Raw genomic sequence first — 22,857 nt, forward strand, 5'->3', positions numbered from 1 at the left:
GAAGCAACAAGGGAGTTTAGTAGTGGTTGTTATAGCCTCAAATAGATCAAAATCAGTAAGAATGAATGAAATTCTCACAAGAAATTGTTGGATTTTAGAGAGTAGTTGTGGCTCCTCTCGCTCGTTCTCCTACGTTCTGTAAAGAGAAGAAAATGATGACTGGTTTCTTCCATCATGGGGCTGCTGTTAGAGATGAAAATTGGTAAGGATGGGATTTGGCTAGAAATTGAAGGGTTGGGCAGCTGCTGTGATTACCTTTCCTCTATTTCCAATTCTCGATTCCTCTTCCTATCTGCCCTTTTCCATTTTTTTTTTAATTCCTTTTCCTATTACTTTTCTTCTTTATAGGTTTCTAGAGCATTCTCCTGTAGCCCAAAATCTTTTCTTTTATTATTATTATTATTATTATTATTATTATTGTTGTTGTTGTTGTTGTTGTTGTTATTGTTGTTGTTTTAAAGCAGGGTATGACAGTGCCGCTATAAAAGAGAAAATGAAGGCCTTAGACACAAATGATCCATGAAAACTGGTGCCTTTGTTCACTGGAAAGAAGGCTATTGGAGGGTTTTATCGGTAAAGATGAATCCCGATGGTTCTATAGCCAGATTAAAAGCACGTCTTGTAACAAAAGGATATGCTTAAACATATGGGGTAGATTACTCTGATACTTTTTCTCCTGTAGCTAAACTAGCTTTAGTTCGATTGTTCATCTCCCTAGCAGCTATATATGATTGGCTTTTGCACCAATTAGATATAAGGAATGCCTTTCTTCATGGTGATCTGTAGGAGGAGGTATATATGGAGTAACCACCAAGGTTTGTTGCTCGTGGGGAGTTGGGTAAAATTTGCAGACTTTGAAAGTCTCTTTATGGTTTGAAACAAAGTCATCGGGCTTGGTTTGGGAGATTTAATGAAGCAATATAGGATTTTGGTGTGCAAAAGAGTAAGTGTGATCATTCGGTGTTTTATAAGCAATATAAGGCTAGCCTAATTTTACTGGTAGTGTATGTTGATGATATTGTTATCACTGTGAGTGACTCTGAAGGTATTTCATCCCTTAAACACTTTCTTCAAACCCAGTTTCAAACAAAAGACTTAGGCCTACTCAAGTATTTTTTGGTATTGAAGTTATAAGAAGAAAGATATCTTCGTGTCTCAATGGAAGCATATTCTTAATCTATTGACAGAAACTGAGAAATTAGGTGCTAAGCCTTGCAATGCGCCAATAAGCTATTTGAACATCTAGAAAAATATAAGAGATTGGTAAGTAAATTGAACTATTTTACCATAATTCGTCCTGATGTTGCATACTCAGTCAGTGTAATAGTCAGTTTATGTTTTTCCCAACTGTTACTCATTAAGAAGCTTTGGGACAAATTTTGTGGTATTTGAAGGGAGCTCCAGGGCGAGGCTTATTATATAGTAATCATAGGCATTTGAATGTTGAATATTTTTCAGATGCAGACTGGGCGAGTTCTAAGGCTGATAAAAGATCAACTACCGAATATTGTATCTTTGTTGGAGATAATTTGGTGTTATTGAGAAGTAAGAAATAGAGTGTAGTCTCTCGATCTAGTGTTGAATCAGTATACAAAGCTATAACACAATCAATATATGAAATAGTGTGGATTCTTCAATTATTAGATGAACTCTGAATGTCAACTTCATAATATGGTAGTACGAAAAATCCCATTTGAATTAGCATAAACTTAAATTAAATGTAACCTTTAAATTAACATGATATAACTTCAGGGTAATTATCACATGCAATTACTCAACTTTATGAGTTTTTCATAAAAGTCACTACATTTTTTTTTTCATAAAAATCATTGAATTTTAATTTGATTTCATAAAAGCCATGTTGATTGAAAATTAAAGGTTTTCAAGTTAATTTACTGATTTGTCAACTATTTTACAAATAAAATTACTTAACTATTGACTATTGATGGGGAAGAAACGAAAAAAAGAGAGAGGTTTGATAGCAAGAGAAGTAGCAGGAAATGTTTTATTCATTCTTTTTTTTTTAAGAAACTAATAAAACAATGTAATTTTATTTGTAAAATAATTTATAAGTCAGTAAATAAATCTAAAACCCTTTAATTTCAATCGCAATGATTTTTATGAATATTAAATTAAAGTTTAATAATTTTATGAAAAAAATTAAAGTTTAGTAACCTTTATAAAAACATTCATAAAATTGAGTGACCGCATGTAATATTTACCCTATAACTTTAATTTGCAAAGCATTTGACTGGCATGCATTAATTTGGTGAATTCTAACCTTTAACTTTATGGCCTAATCACAAAAATAAATAAATAAATAAACCTTTTTCTGAAATTACAATTTACTAAAATGTTTTCAATTATGATAATTTAAGTTAAACAAATTGATTATAATTTGATAAAATTAAACTAAAATTAAGCTTCCAATTTTATCTGGTTGAACACAATTAGGCCTACAATTATCAATCTATGACATTAATTCTTATAATTTTGTTGACCAAAATTAACTCAAATCGTTAAAATTGAAAGTGTAATTTTATTTGAATAAAATTGCAACAAATTAGTTAAAATGATAAAAATATATTAAGATCATTGGATTAAATTATAAATTAATTAAAAGATATGACTTTTTTCCATCATGAGGCTTAACTTTATTTATAATATAAAAATCTTTTAATTAAATTTATATTCCAATGATGACAATAATAATAACCTCTCACATGGTTTGGTAGAAAGGCTTTTGAAAGGTCATATACAGGCAACATGAAAAATAGGTAAAAAAGCTATTTGATGTAGATCAAGAGCAATAACTTCTGAAGATTGAAAGAGAGAGAAACTGATTTTCTAGAGAAATTAATTCTCAAAATTTTATTTAATTCTCAATAATTATCATAACAATCAACTCCAATAACAAAATACAAAAAACAAGACAAAACAAACGTCCTAATAGTATAAACTGCTCCATGGCTTTGGGCTGCTTCTAATTTATACTGCTAGCATCTTAAAACAAAACTGGTGCAAGTTAATTTTCAGGATTGAAAGTAAGCATAAATCGCCTGTTTTTTGTTATCTCACAACTTCTGTTTTTCCATTACCAAGAAAGAGATTGAAATTTAAGTTTGAATACAGGAATAGAAATAGAATGTCCTAGTACAAGAGACGGCTGCACTGAACTTGATTAACAAGAACAGGGCCTCCACATGGAATTCTTGAAGATGCCGGAAATCTTTCAAGAACCAGAGCAAAAATACAACTATCCCAACCTGCCACGTCCAGTACATTGGCATGCCTTTGCTGATCTTCATCTTCCATATCTAACACTTCCTCCTGTGAGTCACAGTTTTTAAAGGTCATGAAAACAGAACAAAATCACATGGAACATCAGCCTCATTGGAGCTCACGCATATGAACGCTGGCCTCCCCTATTTCTTCAGCATTCTGAGAAAACGATATTGACAGCAAAGAATATTAAGACAACCAAGTGAATTTGACTGTAGAACATGAAGATTAGCCCAGTAAAGTTGATTGGCAAGTGAATTAATTTTATTTTATGACAAGACAACCAGCGTTTTCTGTGGGGTTATGTTGCTTCAATTTGAATGGCTTATTAAAGGTTGTCTATTTGGACTAACCATGGCCAAGAAAATAGAGCAGAGGCAATAATAGCATTTGGCTTGAAACAGATCATGGATGCAATAATCAAAGAGACGAGCTGTGAAGTTTCAAATAACCAAGGAATTGAACCCTTACAGACTATAAACAAGAAAGGAATCCACCAGTTGAATCCTGATACCTTCTAGAGGAAATCTTAAACCTTCATTGCTGGGCCGTTCTGTCGGAAAAAACATATAAATTGCTTCAATATTATGGGCTCATATGCAATTTTTTTTAGGTGAAAAAAAAAGCTCCTGAGCGTGACGGTGATTGTCCTCTAGACTAAGAATCCGCAGTTAGACAATTTCATAGCTCCTGATTTAACCCACCCATAAGGGACCAACCACCTGGCTCATATGCAATTTGGAGCTGGCGTACTTGGCACCACATACATGGAACCATTCTTGCTTTATAAGAAAGAACATTGGCATTTGTTTTCCTGAAGAGAACTCTGAATGTCAACTTCATAGTCTGGTAATATGAACAATCACATTTGAATTAGCATAAACTTAAATCAATCTTAACCTTTAAATTAACATAATATAACTTCAATTTGCAAAGCATTTGACTGGCAGGCAATTAATCTGGTGAATTCTAACCTTTAACTTTATGGCCTAATCACAAGAATAAATAAATAAATAAATAAACCTTTTTCTAAAATTACAATTTAATAAAATCTTTTCAATTTCGATAATTTAAGTCAAGTTAAACCAATTGATTATAATTTTATAAAATTAGACTAAAATAGAGGTAATTTTATCTAGTTGAACACAATTAGGCTTATAATTATCATTCTAAGTCATTAATTATTATAATTTTGTTGACAAAAATAAACTCAAATTGTTAAAATTGAAAGTCTAATTTTAGTTGAATAAAATTGCAACAAATTAGTTAAAATGATACAAATATATTAAGATCATTGGATTAAATTATAAATTAATTAAATGATTTGACTTTTTTTTTAATCATAAGGCTAAACTTTGTTTATAATATAAAAATCATTCAATTAAATTTATATTCCAATAATTACAATAATAATAACATCTCACAAGGTATGGTAGAAAGGTTTTTGAAAGGTTATATTCAGGTAACATGAAAAAACAGGTGAAAAGGCTATGTGAAGTAGATCAAGAGAAATAACTTCTGAGCATTGAAAGAGAGAAAAACAAATTTTCTTGAGAAACTATTTCTCAAAATTTTATTTAATTTTCAATAATTATCACAACAATCAACTCCAATAACAAAATATCAAAACAAAACAAAACAAACGTCCTAGATAATAATAATAATAATAGGGTAATTCACAATTTAGTCAGGGATGTTTAAAAAGATAAAATTTCTGATAGTGTAAACTGCATAGCAATTACTACAATTCTATGGCTTTGGGCTGCTTCTAATTTATATTGCTAGCATCTTAGAACAAAACTGATGCAAGTTAATTTTCAGGATTGTTAGCAAGCATAAATCGCCTGTTTTCTGTTATCCCACAATTTCTGTTTTTCCATTTCCAAGAGAGAGATTGAAATTTAAGTTTGAATACAGGAATAGAAGCTGCACCGAACTTGATTAACAACAACAGGGTTTCCACATGGAATTCTTGAAGAGGCCGGAACTCTTTCAAGAGCCAGAGCATAAATACAACTATCCCAGCCTGCCATGTCCAGTACATTGGCATGCCTTTGCTGATCTTCATCTTCCATATCTAACACTTCCTCCTGTGAGTCACAGTTTTTAATGATCATGAAAACAGAACAAAATGTTTCATGAATAAAAAATTTCAAAAAATTTGAACCACATTAGAAACCGATTCTTGTGCTATCAAGAACTTAGCAGTTTGGGAACATTTATTATACATGAATGAAAGACTTCAGCCATAAGAGAACCAATTCACCATGTACCCTCAAACGGAAAATTAAGTATAATCTGTCACAAATTACATGTAACATCAGCCTCATTGGAGCTCACGCGTATGAACGCTGGCCTCCCCTATTTCTTCAGCATTCTGAGAAAACGATATTGACAGCAAAGAATATTAGGACAACCAAGTCAAATGCGAGAGGGGAAATAAATTAATATTTAAAAGAACTATGACACTATGAATTTTGAAAATAAAGTATTATCACGAAAGTTCATGGACTGTTAGTAACAGTCCTCTCAGTAAAAAACGTTTGTAGTCTATGCATAAATTGGTTAATTGATTTAAACACATGATGGAGATAGAATGAGATGATTTTATTTTGTCAGTACATACCGTATGTGTAAATAATGCCTCAATGGTGTTATTGATGCTGCCTTCCCATTCCCACTCATATTTATGTTTTCCGGTTTGAACTCGCCATAGCTTTGGAGTGCTTAAAACTTCTTTAGCAAAAATCTTCATATTGGGACATGCTCTAATGATCACTTCCTCCAAGGATGGGAAATTGAAGGCAGGATTACCAGAGCAAAAGCTTGTGAGGCGTGGTAGATCATGAAGCTCCAAATATTGTAGTTGACTGAAGCAAATCTCTTCTTCTTCATCATCTGTTTCACTCGCTACAATTTCTTGCATCATTTCACATTTCTCTACCTTCATTCTTCTAAGTTGCACAAGACTTCTAGATGTAATTGAAGTCATTAGATTTATTAGACCTTGGCAATTTGATACCTCCAGAGTTGTTAAATTTTCGAAAGAAACCGTGAATGGCAGTAAAATTTTCAATCTGCCACAATCCATTGTTTCTGTCTCCAGATATTGAGAAGCTGGGACTTGCTGGGAGTCTTTCTCCATCAGATGCTTGAGCATTGGCACCTTACATGATTCGGGATGTACTTGCTCACCAATGTTTGCTTCATGAAATGTTTTTTCTTCAAGAGAAGCATCTCTCAAAACAAGTTTCTCCAGATTGATTAAAATTTGAAAGAAATCAGTTGGCAAAAGTGCACATCCACCAGGATAACATGTCAGCTCAATGCCTTTCAGTCCAGACAAGAACATGGATTGAAATTTTTCTGGCCACATATTCTTCATAGTTTTCCATTCCACTTTCAATTCTTCTAAGCTTGGGATTGCAACCTAGGAAAACAAATAAACAAGAATCAATAAACAATAAAGGATGACAAATTTAGAAATGGAATAAAAATGAATTAGATTGTCTAAATCCCAAAATTGCTATTCCAATTTATACAAATTTTTTAAAAAATAAACTTTTGCCCACGGGTTGGCAGCATAATCACTATTAGTATATTATTTAATTGAATTAAGATAATAAGATATGATTATATGGATTTTCTTATATATTATACTTAATTTATTTAAAATGTTAATTTTAAGAATAACTTGTAAAAAAATTGTGAAAACATAAAAAATAAATATGAAGATAAATATAAATTAAAAATGAATATAAAGAATAAATAATAAGATACTAATAAAATATATATAAATAAATTCTTATAAGATAAAGATTACCATAATGATATTAGTACAAAGTATTCATCATCTTTTTTTAATGCCTTAATTACGAAAATATCATTTGATGGATATGAGAGAAATTTTTCATTGGACATTATATCTTATATTTATATTAGGAGGTGACTAATTTGATTTTTAATGTATGATATTGATTTATATAATTTATAACTATAAATTTTATTTTTTAAATATTAATTAAATTATAATTATAGTCATAATTTTTATTTTATTATAACAAATTAAGTATGTAATGTTACTTTAGTTTACTTTAGTTTATATAGTTTATAGCTATGACCCTTAGTTTTCTTAGTAATGTTGCTTTAGTTTATATAGTTTATAGTTAGTATTAATTAAATTATAACTACTATCATATTTTTTTTTATTAAATATCTTAGTTCAATTAATATTTACATGTCACTTCATATTATCAATCGATATTGTAAAATTATAATAGTATAGGGGTAAAATGGATAAATAAAAGAAAAAGTCTAAAAGAGTGCCACTTGTAAGCATATTTTGAGACCAGCTTCATTATGTTTATATAGATATAGATAGATAGATAAACATAGATAATTAGATAATTTCCACCGCAATCTTACATGCTATACTTGAAATACATAAATTTTCACATCAGTTCAAGTTATAATGATTCCTTTTATATACCATATAAGAATTCCATTTCCAGATTGAATCAAATGTGACTGATAGATACTAAAAAACCACAATGCCTTTTAAAATTAAAAAGAAAAAAAAAAAAACTGACCTTGCCACCAAAAAAAGCAGCCATGGAAATATCAACATCTCCCTTGTAAACAGATTCTTCACTTCCCTCAACAATCACGCTTGAATCTTGTTCATAGCGAAATGCTGAAGCTAATAATTCCATCTTTGGACAGTCAACCACATCAATTTTTTTCAAGGATGGGCATTTCAGAACATCTCTTGCAGAATAAAAACATGACAAGTTGGGCAAACACTCGATACTAATGGAGTGCAATGATGGAAATATGGTCCTGTCCCTTCCTATTTCATAGTCTGCTTCTTTCCTGATGATATGTTCCACCATTCTACATCTTTTTACTTCCATATGTTGGAGATTTACAAGACCCAAAGCCATGGACAGAGTAAATATATTAGCCAAGTTGCTGCAATTATGAACTTGCAGCAATTTTAGGTTTTTAAAGCTCAAAAATCCTTGAGGATCCTTGTTCCACACGTGCCTCAACCTAGGCAAATCAATTAACCGCAATTCACTTAAATTTCTTGTTAGCCCAAGATGACCTCCATCGGCATTTAGCCCTTCCAGATCAAACACTTCTTCTACTGAATCACAACTCTCAACAGCCAGCTCTTTCAAAGTGTTCCTCGCGTGCTTCAGTAGATTTGATGATATGGCATTTGAGAAAAATGCACACTCATCCACCACCAAACTTTCTAAATTGTACATGCGCTTGAATGGAAATTCGCAATTCCAATTTTCTTTCAACATCGGAAAGTCGGAGAGTTTCACATGACTGATGCCTTTAAATCCGATCTACAAATCCAAAATACTGCATTAGCGGAGAACAACAAACAAGCATTTAAATACATACATTTAACCAAACATATTAGCCACCTATGACAGAGATCAATAGCGAGAAAAGTAGGACCTGGTAAATACATACCGCTTTCTCATACGAATGTTCAATGGTGGCATTGAGATCTCTTTCCAAATGCAATTTTCTCCACGCCACTTTTACACTCTGTAGCTTTGGCGTGCTTAACACTCCAGGACTGAAAATCCTCAAGTTGGGGCATCCATGAACAATTACTTGTTCCAAAGATGGGAATTTTAGAGTGTAACTGCCCAAACAGAAGCTTGTGAGGCTCTGTAAATATTTGAGTTTTAATGTTTTCAATTTGGTGAAAACAATCTCTTCTGTTGTTTCGCGTTCACCTCCTACTATTTCCATCAACATATCACAAGATTTTACAGTCAATGTCTCAAGTTGAACCATACTTTTGGCTGCTGTTGATGTCACCATATTTTTCAATTCATTGCAATTCCTAACTTCAAGAGTTGTTAAATTTTGGAAAGTTGCAGATGATGGTGCTAAATTAATCAAATCACCAAGATTGTCGAGCTTTAAAGCTCTTATCCGTGAGGGTGTAATGGTATCTTTCTGTTCACCACCGAGTCCTTTTAATACAAATAGCTCCTTGAGAGAACAGTCACGGACGCCAAGTTCTTCAAGATTGGGTAATTTTGGAAGGAAACGAAATAGAGAAGCACAAGATTTGTCTGGAAAGAAGCGCAGCGCAACAACTTTTAGTTTGGAAAAGAACTCTGTTAGGAATTCAGATTGCAACAGCATCTTGAAAGATTTGCTGTCTAACCACAACTCTTCCAATTTGGGAAACACCTGCATTTCAAAAGCAAGTAGGAGATTAAATCCAAGATACTAATGAATCATTGAGGGATTTCAAAAGCTTTGGGAGCCATTATACTTGGATTGAAAATATACATGCTGGATTGAGGGATTTTTTTTTATAATTTTAAAATATTTAATCAATTAATATTTTTAATGAATAAATATTTATTGATAAATTTAAGAAATGGAAAAACTTTAAAACGTAATTATTTTTTCTAATTTTTTAATTAATTAATATTTTAAACACGTCATTCTAAAAAAATTCATTTAATTTTTCTGTCAATAATTAAAAAAAAAAAATCAAATAATTAATGGGTAAAAGCACCATTTTATACATATGATATGAATGACTCCAAACGGTTATGAAAAATTTAAACAAATATTGAATAGTAACATTACAAAGCCAATTAATATAATTAATAAAATTAAATATATATTAATTGGTTTAAAATTAATAATTAAATGTAAATTATTTTATTAAATAAAGAAGAAAATTCAGGTAAATAAAATATTTATAACATACATTTAGGATGCTATTTATATTTTATTATAATAAAAAAATTAGGTATAATAATTAATAAGTAATTTAGCCAAGTAAGAAAGAGAATGACCAATTCTTTGTAATTTTTATAATATAATTTTCAATTTTTACTGATATAATTATTAAATTTTTATAATGAAATGAAATAGCTAAAAATTTAAAAAACATTTAAAAATGAAATTTATAAAAATTTAGGAATTAAAATAAGTATTAGTTAAATATATCGAGCAATATTCTCTTCATACCAAAATTATTTTAATATTAATAAATTTTTTATGATTATAAAAATTACCCACCTTATAATTTTAATAGTCTCTCCTCAATACAAATAAGATCTATATAGATAAAATATACAAAGGAATTGTGAAAATGAAAAAAAAATCCATGAATAAAAATATATGAATACTTTAAGATGTACATTAAAGAAAAAATAATATTAGTTATATCTTTAATAAATTAAAAAATAATATAATAAATTTAATTATTGGGACACTGATTGGCAATTAATTATTAAATAAAATAATTATTTAAATTATAAAATTTGAGATAATAATAACAATAATAAAAATACTTAAAAGACAATAAATACTTAACATATAAATAAGTTAATTTATAAATGGTTAGCGCCGTGTGAAAGTTTCAAGAAAAATTTTACCTACTTTAGATAAATAGATAGATTGAGTCACAATCACTCGAACTCAATTAATAATATTCTTTATATAACAAAAAAATGAAATTAAAAAAAGGCAATATGATAAAAAAAAATAAGAGCATTTAACGCTTAAGTTACTAAACTATACTTCTAATTTCATCTCAATAAAAAGATAATTAGGAGAAGCACAATCAGCTAATGGCATAGATGCCACTATTTGTTTTTGTACTTCAATTATGTAATTTCTATCATATTCATTAATATAACACTAACGCTGCGTAAAATTCGCATCCTATTCTTGTTTGCTTCCTTTGGGCAAGAAGAGTCAAACAACAAGAGTTACGTTATACCACTTAAAATCAATGGAGATTTTATGCATTTTTAGGTAATTAAACCTTGTGATGTTTGAGAAAGGAATAAACACACTAACCTTATGGCTAAAAGGGACATCGAACTCTTCCTTGTCTTGTCTTTGCTCCCTCCCTTCACCATTTCCTTTTGGTTTTTGTTCCCGTAGTAGTGTCGAAAAGAATGTCTTCATGCTTGGACAGTCATATATGCTCATCTTTTCCAATGATGGACATTCCAGATTACTACTTCTTGAACAAAAATTTGAAAATTTAGGCAAACATTCAAGGATCATGGACTTCAATGATGGAAATATCATCTTATTAGCTTCCTCTACTTCTATTATTCCTTCCATCATGTTACAATATTTCAGCTCTACGTATTGAAGTTGCGAGAGGCACAATGCCATTGACCCAGTAAATATATACTTCAAGCTGCTACAATTTTCAATTTTGAGCCATCTTAGGCACTTGAAGTCCAAAATTCCGTGAGGATGCTTGTTCCATAACTGTCTCAACATAGGTAGATTCATTAACTTCAATTCACTTAATCGAGGTAGCAGCCCAACATGCCCATTATCAGAAGATAGCCCTTCCAAGTCAAACACTACTTCCAGTGAATCACTGTCCGTTACATTTATCTGTCTCAACTTGTTCAAGAACTGTAACAAATGGGCCGATATGGCATTGGAAGTAAATGTACGTGTGTTCACGGTTAGGATTTCTACATTGTGGAAGAGCTTTCCTTGGATTTTGCCATTCCAGAGCTCAGGATACCCAGATACTTGAAAATGTGTGCCAACCTTTCAATCACAAAAAATAGCATTATTCAAAAATATGTCATCGAAGGATTTTGATTTATCAGTATGGAAAAATAAGGAATGTAGAAGAACAGATACCTGCATATTTGTTAACTGACATGCCATGGTCTCATTAAGGTTTCCTTCCCAATGTTGTTTATCTGCGTATTTGTTCAGTCGTATTCCCCGTAGCTTTGGTGTGATTAAGAATCCTCCAGAGAATTTCTTCATCCGAAAGCAACTTTCGACAATAACGATTTCTAAAGATGGAAAATTGAAGACTTGATTCCCTGTGCAAAAGCTGGTAAGACTACTTAAACCACTAAGTTCCAAATATTTCAATTTGCAGAAAATAATTTCATCCTCATTATGTTCTCCATCGCTTGCTACTATTTCTGTCATCGCTTCGCAAAAATGTACGATCATTTTGGAGAGCTGAACCATACTTTTGGCTGTGGATGCCATTATCAAGTTTTTCAACCTTCGACATGAATTCACTTCAAGAGTTGTTAGACTGAGGAAAGATGATGATGATGACGGTGCTACGTTGATCAAACTACCGCAATTACTTACTTTCAGAGTCTGAAGACATAGAAGAAGCGGTTGTACTCGGGAATCTTGATTCCAAATACACTTCAAATTATCAAGAACGCTTAACTCCAAGTTTTTCACCTGTGTAAGTATCCTAGCAATAGCATGTTCCTCCTCCCCAACAAGTCCTTCACGTGAGAATAACTCTTCTAAATGAGAGAATGATACAGAAATTTTATCCAGATGGGACACTCTTTTAAGCAGAAGGATTAGAAAAGGACGTGATTCATCCCGCAGAGAGAACAAGTTTAGAACTCTGAGTTTGGAAAAACACTGAAATGGCAATAAACCATGTTGTATCGCACTCAAGTCCTTGTGCCCCAACGTCAATTCCTCCAATTTGGGACTAACCTGAGAGAGAAGAAAAAAGTTTGTGCTGAATTTGTATATATACATATATATATATATATATATATATATATATATATATATATATATATATAAAATTGATATATATGAAATTCTAGTTAAAATAAATTGCATAAAAGTTAAAAGAGTTATGTAAAAATAATTTACAATTATTATTTAGCACCAAAAATATCAGCTTACATTAACAAATGCTTTTTCTTTTTTTCGCCACAAATGCAACTTTCTTTTTTGAGTTTTATTGTTCAATCTATGGTTGTAATTGCATGGATGGAAAATTTATGAACGGATAAAAATACCTTTGGTCTTTTATATTATTTATAAAAAATTTTAATGTTAATTAAATTTTGATAATTTATAATTATTAATAGAAGTTTTTTATTATAATTTTGTACAAACTGAACAACTAATTCTAAATTACATAAAAATTCTATTTATTTTAAAAAAATAAAAATTCTATTTATAAATAAATTTTATTAGTATAATTTATTTTTATATAAAAATTAGTGAGTTTTAATATATATATATATATATAAAAGCAAATAATTTTGTTGTAATTAAATCGCTTACTACCATTTCAATTCCACTAAAAGGAACTAATTGGTATCCCTTTTAATCCAATGAAATGAATATATGACCAAATTTTTATATTTTGAAGATATCGTAATTATTTATCTTTTTAAAATTATTAACTTATATAAAAACATGTATGAAATGAATTTTCACTGTTGAAAAAATTAAAAAAAAAAACCTTAAAATGCCTTTTATATCAAGTTAAGAAAAAAAAAATTATGATGGATATGACTTTGTACTAATAAATGATGTCTCAAACAATAAGTTTTTTGGTTTATATAAATATTATTGAATTATAAAATATCTTATTAAATATGTAATTATTTAGAAATAAGTGTTATTTAAAATTTAAACTTCAACAATAATAATTGTTTTGTAATATTAAAAAATAAAATTATATTTAATTAATATAATATATAAATAACACAAATCTAATTGTATTTATAATTAAATTGGTTAAACTATAAATTTATAATTTAACAAATATATATCATACGCAAAATGGAAGAATTCAAATTATGATAGTTTTACTGCCTTTAATTTTTAAAGTATTAAAAAAAGATTTATTACATATACAACATACGTGAAATATAAATTTACTAATTTCTAATTACAAGATATTAGCCCAAATGCCTTTGTTTTATTGTTTGTATTTTTTTTTTCTAATTATTGTTTCTAATTATTGTTTGTATTTTTTCTAATTACTAATTTCTAATTATTGTTTGTATTTTTTTTTTCTTTTAGATCTCTATAACAACATTACTTTTTATATCAATTTTTTTCCAATACTATATATGTTTGTTTTTAAATACTTAGATATTTGGATTTTTTTTATATCTATTTAGGGAATGATTGAAATATATTATAAAATAGAAGTGGAGTTAACCATCAGAATATGTGTTTTTCGACCTTCCTTTTATTTTCTTACAGATAAAAGAAAATTAACAAACAATTAATGTAGATCAAAATTTTTTAAGTAAATGCTTTTTAAGGAAGAATAGGAATTAAATTAATGGTTCATACCTTTCCCAAGAAAAAGAGAGGTTTTTCAATTGGGATGCTTTGTTGGCCCACTTCTTTTTCATCTGAAATTTCTGAACCGAATTTCCTCACTTTGTGACAATTTCTCACTTCCAAAAATTTCAATTTCGGCCACTCAAAAGTATTGGTAGTCCCTCCTGAATACAAACTCCTCAGTTTTGGTAGTCTTAAAAATTTAAGAAATAGCAACTGAGGAAAGATATTTTTCAGATCTACACCTTCTTCCTGTGCAACTATCTCCTCCACTTCCTTACACCGGCTTAATTCAAGCTTTTCAAGTTTCAAAAGACCTTGGGCTATGGAGGCTGGAAAGATATTTTTCAGGACATTACACTCTCCAACATAAACTGATTTCAGATTTTGAAAAGTGAAAACTCCTTGTGGATCCTTAGTCCATATATGCTTCAATGAGTTACAATTAAGTATATGCAAATCTCTTAGCTCAAATGCTGCAGCAACACCTACTTCTCTAACATTGTACCCTTGAAGTTGATATATCTCTTGCACTGAAGCACAATATGATAAATCCAACTTCTCTAATCTCAGGAATCTTTCCAAGACAGCCAATGGAAAAACAGTCACTAGTCTTGAGCAAGAATTAATTGACAATGATTTCAGTTTGCAGAAGGAATCAGCTGCCAGTTGGTTGTGCCATATATTTTTCAAGTTGTTCATATTTTTTATGTACAGTACCTCCAATTTAGAGAAAGAAACCTGCAATAACAAATATACTTACTTGGTATTGCGACATTCCAAGAAAATCAGAATAATCATAATTAGGCAAACATGTATCCTTCCAAAAGAAATCAAAGTGGTTAGTGGAGTGGTGGCCTATCATAATAATATTATAATATTACCTTATAATATAATAATATCGTAGAAATATTAACATTTCTAGAAAAGGATTTCAAAATTATAATATTACCTTATTTGATTATAAATAATATTTTATGTAATATAATAATTATTGTGTTCAATGAATTAATTTATGGAAATATAAAAATAAAGTGAAATGAATTAACCTAAAAATGCATAAGTTGCGCAATTTGTTACACGGTTTCATAATATATGTAGGCAAAAGAAGATTTAAAAGAAAAATTAACAACCGAGATGGATATACAAAGCAAGCCAAGAAAATCAAAGGAAGTGGAGCAATGAAACCAAAACAAAGATGAAAACCAGGAAAAATAAAGAGTTCAATTCATTTGTGATTAACATATTTTACATTTTAACAGTTGATTTTACTATTCCATTTGCGCTTATTTTTTTGTGTAGATATGCATGTTAAAGTTCAATTCAATCATATAAGTGAATTAAAAATTAATAATTTCTTTAAATATTCAAACAATATTAATGTTAATTTTATACCAAAACACCCTATAAATATTGTAGTTTGACTCTAAATTATATTTAATTAAATATTTACTTTTGAAAATTATTTAAATGATGAATGGCTAATTTTCTCAAAATTTGACACACATAATATAAATTGAATTGCTTACTAAAATTCAATCAATCAAAAAATTTATCACTTGCTATTTGTATCCATTCTAAATTTAATTATATATCTATATATATATATGTATTACTATAAGTCATTTAATTTTATATATATTTAATTGATAAATATATAAAGATATATTTTTATTAATAATTTATTTTTTAAATTTAGTAATAATTTAAACTATTTATATTTTAGTTTTAAAATATAATATTTCAAATTTTATAAATAAAATTATAAAATGTATTTTTATATTTAATTAATATAAAAAATTTTAAAAATAGAACTCAATGTATAAAATTCAATCTTGTAAAACAAGGATATTAATTATCAGAATTTAAATCTAAACACATCTAAATTTGATAATAAGCATCTTGAAATCATTCTATCATGCTGGATCGAATTAAATATTTAAAAATACCTAATTTATTATCATTTTATATTTACAACCAATCTAAAATAACTCAAATTCAAATGATTTATAAAATTGAAAGCAAATACAATACCCTGTACGATGCAAAAATAGCTCGTTTGAGTTTGGTTCAACTCAGTTCAAATTAACCTGATGTTTAAATTGATAAAATTTATTTTCAAATTTCGAAACAATCTACAACCAATTAAATAATTTAAAATATTTGTAATTCAAAATGACCCGTTACAAATTTGTTTAAAAAAATTGAAAGAACCCTAGTTTAAATCCACCACTCATAAAATATAAAATATTATTTAAAATTTAACAAATAATACTTTAAATATTTAAATCATAAATTACCTATTTCTCGAAAAAATTATGACCTGCAACTAAAAAAAATGCAAAAAGTTCGTTGAAACTAAAATATTAATGTTATCTAATTTTATATATATATATATATATATATATATATATATATATATATATATATAATAACATAGAGAGACACAAAGAGAGACAAATACACATAAAGAGAGAATTATTCTTTAGAGAGAAGACCTCTCTACCTCATATTTCACCCACCTCTCTCTAATAAAAATAATTTATTAATATAATTTATTATTTTTAAAATTATATTTTTAAAAAATAATTTATTATTTTTTAAGACAGAAAAAGAGACAGAAACATAGAGAGACAGACACAAAAAGAGAGAGGTGAGTGGAGAAGGAGGACATCTCTCCTTCACTCTCCACCAACATCTATGTCTCTCTCCCACCAAAATAGAATCGGCTAAAATTAACAAAAATGAATACGTTTGGCCTTTTTTTTATTATCAAAATTTACACTACATCAGCAAAAATATATAAAATAATAATAATAATAATAATAATAATAATAATATTTTTATCACATCAACAATAATATCTTAGTCAGTTGCCACATTATCTACCACGTCAATAACACCATATAAAATAATAATATTTTAACCACGTCATCCGCTACATTTGCCCCCAAAATCACTAATTTAAAGTATGGCCTAAATAAACACTAAACTTTAAAATTGAGTCAAAATTAACAAAAAAAAAAATAAAAGAATGGACCAAATTGACAATAAAAATTTGAATTTTTTTTTTTTTTAAAGTTAGGCCTTTTTCTCTATTATCGACAGTCTAAATGCTATAAAACTCAAGACAGCTCCTACATTATTTATACGGCCAAGTTTAAACGTGATAACTCAATCCCTCTCCATTCTATATATTTATTAAATTAGATTTATTGAATTAACGATTCTTCTACTGATTCATAAAGATTAATTCTGATTCTCTCAAAAAAATTTTAAACAAAAACCAAAATTTTAATTAATCTAATTTTCAGGTAAATCAATTGAATCTGTTAAAATGAATTCAGATTTGATAATTATGTTTGGGCTTATATTTAGTTTTTATTTAGTAATACTGATTTATAACTTCTTTTAGGGTAATAAAATGAATTCATTTTAGATTGACTCACTTAATGCATTAAAATCACCAATTTTATTTCCGGGTTTAAATTTTTTTAATTTTGTTTTTCTTGCATATTATTATGTTAAATAATACTCTTACAGGCATCATTTTCATCTAATTAAATTTGAAATTCATCCAATGAATAATTCAAATAATTTGTTCTATTATAATAATAATAATAATAATAATAATAAAATAATAATTTTCGCGTTTTAAATTCTTTCCATATATATTTCGATACACATATATCAATTAAAATATAAATATAATAGTTTAAGTGCTAATATGCTTTTATTTATAATTTATAATCTATAATATATTAAAATAAAAAGGGTGAATAATGGAATGAAAAAAAAAAATTATATCATGCCCATTAATGATTTTAATAATATTATATTATATGCAAAAAATTACAGCACAATTTATAAAAAATATTAACATATATAAAAGAAAATACTTCCATATGTTGAAAAGTTAAAGAGGGGCATTGACTCTAAAGTTTTTTTTTTTTTAAATCAAAATTTTTTTCACAAATTATAATATTTTATTTTATTTTATTTTTATATTTTTTTTAATATAAAAAATACACGAACACACATACCAGTAATGAGAATAAATCACTACTAAAATTACAACAATTTGAAGATAATTTTTATTTCTATATAACTCAGGACATACTCCACACACGCAATTTTGCATTGAGTAGTGTATTTTCCAGTCTCACTTTATGGCCGGACATGTAAACAAGCCCTGTATTTTCCAAATAACAGCCCCTACTAGCTTTATCTTTGACAACCAAATTATCAACCCAATAAAATTATTTAAATCGAAAGAAAAGAAAAAGGAATTCCTAAAATCACTTGTACAATTAAAGTTATAACAAAAACTCTATAATTTTAAACAACGAGTCAACACTTATGAAATTATTATACTAATGGCAATATAAAAATATTTTATGATCTCCACAGATGTATAATATAGCATATGCTTACAGGAATAACAATTACGTACCATTTCATCAAAGAGTGGTTGAATTTCAGTGTTACGTTTCGTATCTGCTTTGGCAACGAAAGTCACCAATGCGCTGCACTCACAAATTGTTAATTCTTGAAGGCACTGAAATTCAATTGAATACCCAGTGCAGAATCTAGACAAGTGTCGAAGAAAACTAAGGTGAAGGCTCTCCAGTTTGGAGAAGGCTGTCTTATTTATCCTCTCTTCCTCTTCTTCTTCTACTAGTTCCTCTGTCAGTAATATCTCTTCCATGGAATTACATTCTTTTATCTTAAGTTTTTTAAGCTGCAAAAGACATTTAACAATTGAAGTTGTGAATAAATGCTTCAAATTGTTGCAACGTTCCACAGTCAAACTTGTTAAGTTTGAACATGTTGCGGAAAGTTGGTCGTTCCATATCCTTTCACAAGCAATTGAGGTTAATTGCAATTCCTCCAAGTTGGGAAAAGAAACCTACAGATAAAACCATTCTTTTAAGCACAGCACTTACACTTTTACTTCTTTAAAAAATAAGATATAAAATAAAAGATTTTAGCCAAACAAATTCTTAATAATAACCGTAACTTGGAATTCTAATGCTAAAACTGCGACATACCATTCTGTTGAAAAATGATAATTCAGCACCAAGCTCATCCTCCGACACAATTTCCTCAAGTGGACAGGCTGTCAATTGCTTTTGTCTTGCTTCTGTTCCTGTAGCCATCTTCATTTTCCAGCAAAAGCTTCTGAGGTTTGGTAAATCATTTAGCTTCAAGGAGCGCAGTTGATTGAACTCAACCACTTCATTGTTGTATTCACTTTCATCTATTATCATAGCTTCTAATATTTGGCATTTTCTGACTTCTAAGGTTCTTAATTGGCTAAATGAACCTCGTGCAAGTTGACCGTGACAAATTGTCTCCAGGTTCATTAAATTTTCTAAAAATAAGGACTCTAGGATGGGAAAGGCAGGATATGGAGCCCATTTTGGTGAGCTGATAATGCGTTGAATCAAAACATCATTTTGGAAGTGGAAGTGCTTCAACCGTGGAAAGCCTTCTCCATCAATATCATACAATACATTTTCAATACCCCTCACTTCATCCAAATACAGATCTTCAGTCTCCCTCAACAACACTCTAATCCCATGCTCCAAGTAACTACTTGTCTTGAGCATGAGTTTTAGAGTTCTTGAAGTTTCAAAGTTTCCATGCCAGTCCCATACATCTCCTATGAGTATTCTATAGCTCTCCAACCCATTGAAGAACAGGGCTTTTGGTATTATCTTCGCATCTACAACTTGTATTTCCAGAGTTCTAAGGTGAGACAACCCTTCCAACTCAGCAAGGCTTGCATTACCCTGATTGCTGATTGCTTCCGCCTCCCATTCAACAAAGCTGTTGCTCACATACAATTCTTCTAACATGGAAAACTTGGATAAGACATTTGCTGGAATGACTTTAAGATTGGAACAATTGCCGATATCCAGTAATTTTAGTCTACTTAATTGTTCTATTTGTCTGGGCAACTCAACAATATAGGAATCTGCTAAACTGAGAACTTCTAGTTGCTTTAGCTCTCCAATGATAGCTATGTCATCCAGATGGCATCGATGCAAGCACAAGGAATGAAGGTCTGTTAGGAAACCAAGTGATGAAGGCAGAGACATGAAACACATCCCCGTAAAATCCACTACTTTGAGTCGTCTAATTCCATCAAAAATTAATTGAGGGATATCCAAAGAAAGATCTTCAGTGAAGACCGACAATAAATCAGCTTTTGGGCATTCCATCCCTTGAGGAAGTGCTTGGATATCACAGTAAGGTATTGAAATTCTGGTGCAATCCTTGGTTGGCAAGTCCCCCAACCCAGCACCACTTGTGCCTATAAAAATATGTTGCTCTTTAGAAGCTATTAACAGGGCAGTGTCACGAACAATGTCATGCATTTTCACATATCCATTCATGTCACCATCTAGCAGTAAACACTCAGCTTTCAGTTCATCAATCAAAGTATATACTTTGTTTCTCGCATCTTTAACTGTAGCTATGTGCTTAAATAAACCCACACCCATAACATATTTTAGCAAGTTTTGGATCTGAATATTAGACTGTCCAAACAGACCACAAAGCAAGAAAAATGACCTGAGTTCACTGCGAGGCAAATTATCGTAGCTTAACTTAAGAACCAAGTGCACCTTGTTCTGTATTTCTTCATTATCCAAGTCAGAAAGTTGCTTCAGCTTATCATCCCACATATATGACTCCTTCATTTGCAAATCTGTAGCAACTTTGAGTATGAGAAGGGGCAATCCTGCACATTTTTTTGCAATTTCAGTAGCTAAAGGAGGTAACTTCGGTTCTTGGCCATCAGCTACAGATACGGTGATTTTAAACAAATTCCATGACTCTTCTTCTCGTAGAACTTCAAGTTCCAAAACTTTCTGCGCTCCCATCCTATGGCACACATCTCTTCTCCTCGAAGTTAATAATATTTTGCATCCGTTGCAATCAGGCCCAAATGGAATTCCCACTTCCTCTAATTGAAGTTTTGTCCAAATGTCATCAAGAATGATAAGTATCTTCTCTTTATTCAATCTCTCATATAGTCGATTTGCTCTTAGGAGGATTCCCTCCTCATGAAGATCAAGACCCAAGACTTCAGCAACCTCCGCTTGAATTCTTCTGAGCTCTAGCGATTGTGATACAGTAACAAAAATCACAACATCGAATAACTTATCATATTGGGCTCGTCTATGGACCTCCCTAGCAAGGGTGGTCTTACCGACCCCGCCCATCCCATAAACACCAATCATGTTAAGATCAGGATCTCTCAGCGAATCCATTATTTCCTTCAAAATTGACACCCTCGAAGGCAGTTCCTCACGATCATATACAGATGGGGCCACTTTCTGCTTTGGAGGTTGAGGGTGGGAAATTGATTCAAGTCCATCCTGATTCCGAAGCTTACCAATCAACGAAGCTTTCTTTTCTGCTTTCTTGCTGAGGTGGTAGCGCGTCTTCAAATTGGGACACAAACCAATGAAGCACCTCTCCTTCGCTTGTTCTTTGGCTTGGATAAGTTGCTCGGCTTCTTGAATAGCTTCTCCCGCACTAATAAGCCACTTGGAGACGTCATCGTATATCTCCTCCCCTCTTCTTGAAGCATCAGCAACTGATTGCTGCAACCTGTCTCTTTTGCTGTTCAATTGCTGAGCCTCATCCTGGAGCCTCTCAACCTTGGTCTTGTAGGTGAAAGGATAACTAATGTGTCGTTTGATAGGAACGACAACGAATTGCATGATGGGATCTTTAATGATCTCGGTGAAGATGGAGATAAACATATCCAGTACCATTTTGATTTATTTTTTTAAAGAAAAACTCAACTCTCAGGAAAAAAGAAAAATTGAACAAGAAATGATGATAACAGCAAAGAAAAATGAGAATATGACTGAATGGAAGTAGAGAATAGAGAAACAGATGAGAGAGAGAGAGAGAGAGAGAGAGAGAGAGCAAAAGGAGTGTAGAGATAAGTGAAAGGAAATAGAAGTGAAATGCAAGAAAGATGTAGACAAGAACAAACCATACTGGGATCAGAGTGAAGACTGAGAAGCAGACGGAGAAAGGTAGTGGACAGAGAGAATGCAGCGGTCTTGCCACGGGTGGTTTGTTGAAGCGGTATTGTAGAGTCTGTAGGTTGGTTTCTATGGCTGGTTTTCTAAAAATTGATTCCAGGTGTGGGTTTTGTTTGGAATTGATTTGATCTTATCTTATGTTGTTCTTTGTTCGTGTATTTCTGTCCATTAAAAAAAAAAAAAGCAAGTGATAATACTGAATAATTAATTCTCCAAATAATATCAGTAATAGTTTCTCGTAAAAAAGTCCAATTTCAGCTGAGTCATTACCTACTATGAGCTACAAGTTGGGAGCCAGTAGTGAGAATGCTCAGTGGTATCCTTTATCATGTGAAGCCAGTTGCGAAATGGGGCACGGTCTTTGATGTACATATGTCAAAGGAAT

At 30.2% G+C, this 22,857-nt stretch overlaps 2 protein-coding genes across 11 annotated transcripts in view; both read right to left on the reverse strand.

The window, feature by feature from the left end:
• Positions 1-22,561, reverse strand: part of LOC110660410 (uncharacterized) — a 243,950-nt gene extending 221,389 nt beyond the window's left edge. For 5 of the 10 annotated variants that reach the window (XR_009147670.1, XR_009147669.1, XR_009147668.1 and 2 more), the window contains exons 1-5: positions 19,455-22,558; positions 18,857-19,312; positions 14,413-15,144; positions 11,959-12,801; positions 11,396-11,862 (exon numbers count right to left, since the gene is read on the reverse strand). Coding sequence is in view for 5 of the 10 variants with exons in the window: in XM_058144256.1 (XP_058000239.1) it covers positions 11,396-11,862; positions 11,959-12,801; positions 14,413-15,144; positions 18,857-19,312; positions 19,455-22,193 (5,237 nt within the window). In the remaining 5 variants the exon portion in view is untranslated. Of the gene's footprint in view, positions 1-11,395; positions 11,863-11,958; positions 12,802-14,412; positions 15,145-18,856; positions 19,313-19,454 lie in introns of all 10 variants that reach the window. The other 5 variants (XR_009147671.1, XR_009147672.1, XM_058144258.1 and 2 more) reach the window with 2 other exon arrangements.
• LOC131178713 (uncharacterized) lies at positions 4,977-8,647 on the reverse strand. The gene is made up of 3 exons (XM_058144261.1): positions 7,872-8,647; positions 5,909-6,712; positions 4,977-5,372 (listed from the first exon to the last, which is right to left on the reverse strand). The coding sequence occupies exons 1-3, from the start codon at positions 8,595-8,597 to the stop codon at positions 5,184-5,186; spliced, it is 1,719 nt and encodes a 572-aa protein (XP_058000244.1). The 5' UTR covers positions 8,598-8,647; the 3' UTR covers positions 4,977-5,183.
• Positions 22,562-22,857: the final 296 nt, after the last annotated feature.

This window comes from Hevea brasiliensis, chromosome 3 (assembly GCF_030052815.1).
Source record: "Hevea brasiliensis isolate MT/VB/25A 57/8 chromosome 3, ASM3005281v1, whole genome shotgun sequence".
Classification (NCBI taxonomy): Eukaryota; Viridiplantae; Streptophyta; class Magnoliopsida; order Malpighiales; family Euphorbiaceae; genus Hevea; species Hevea brasiliensis.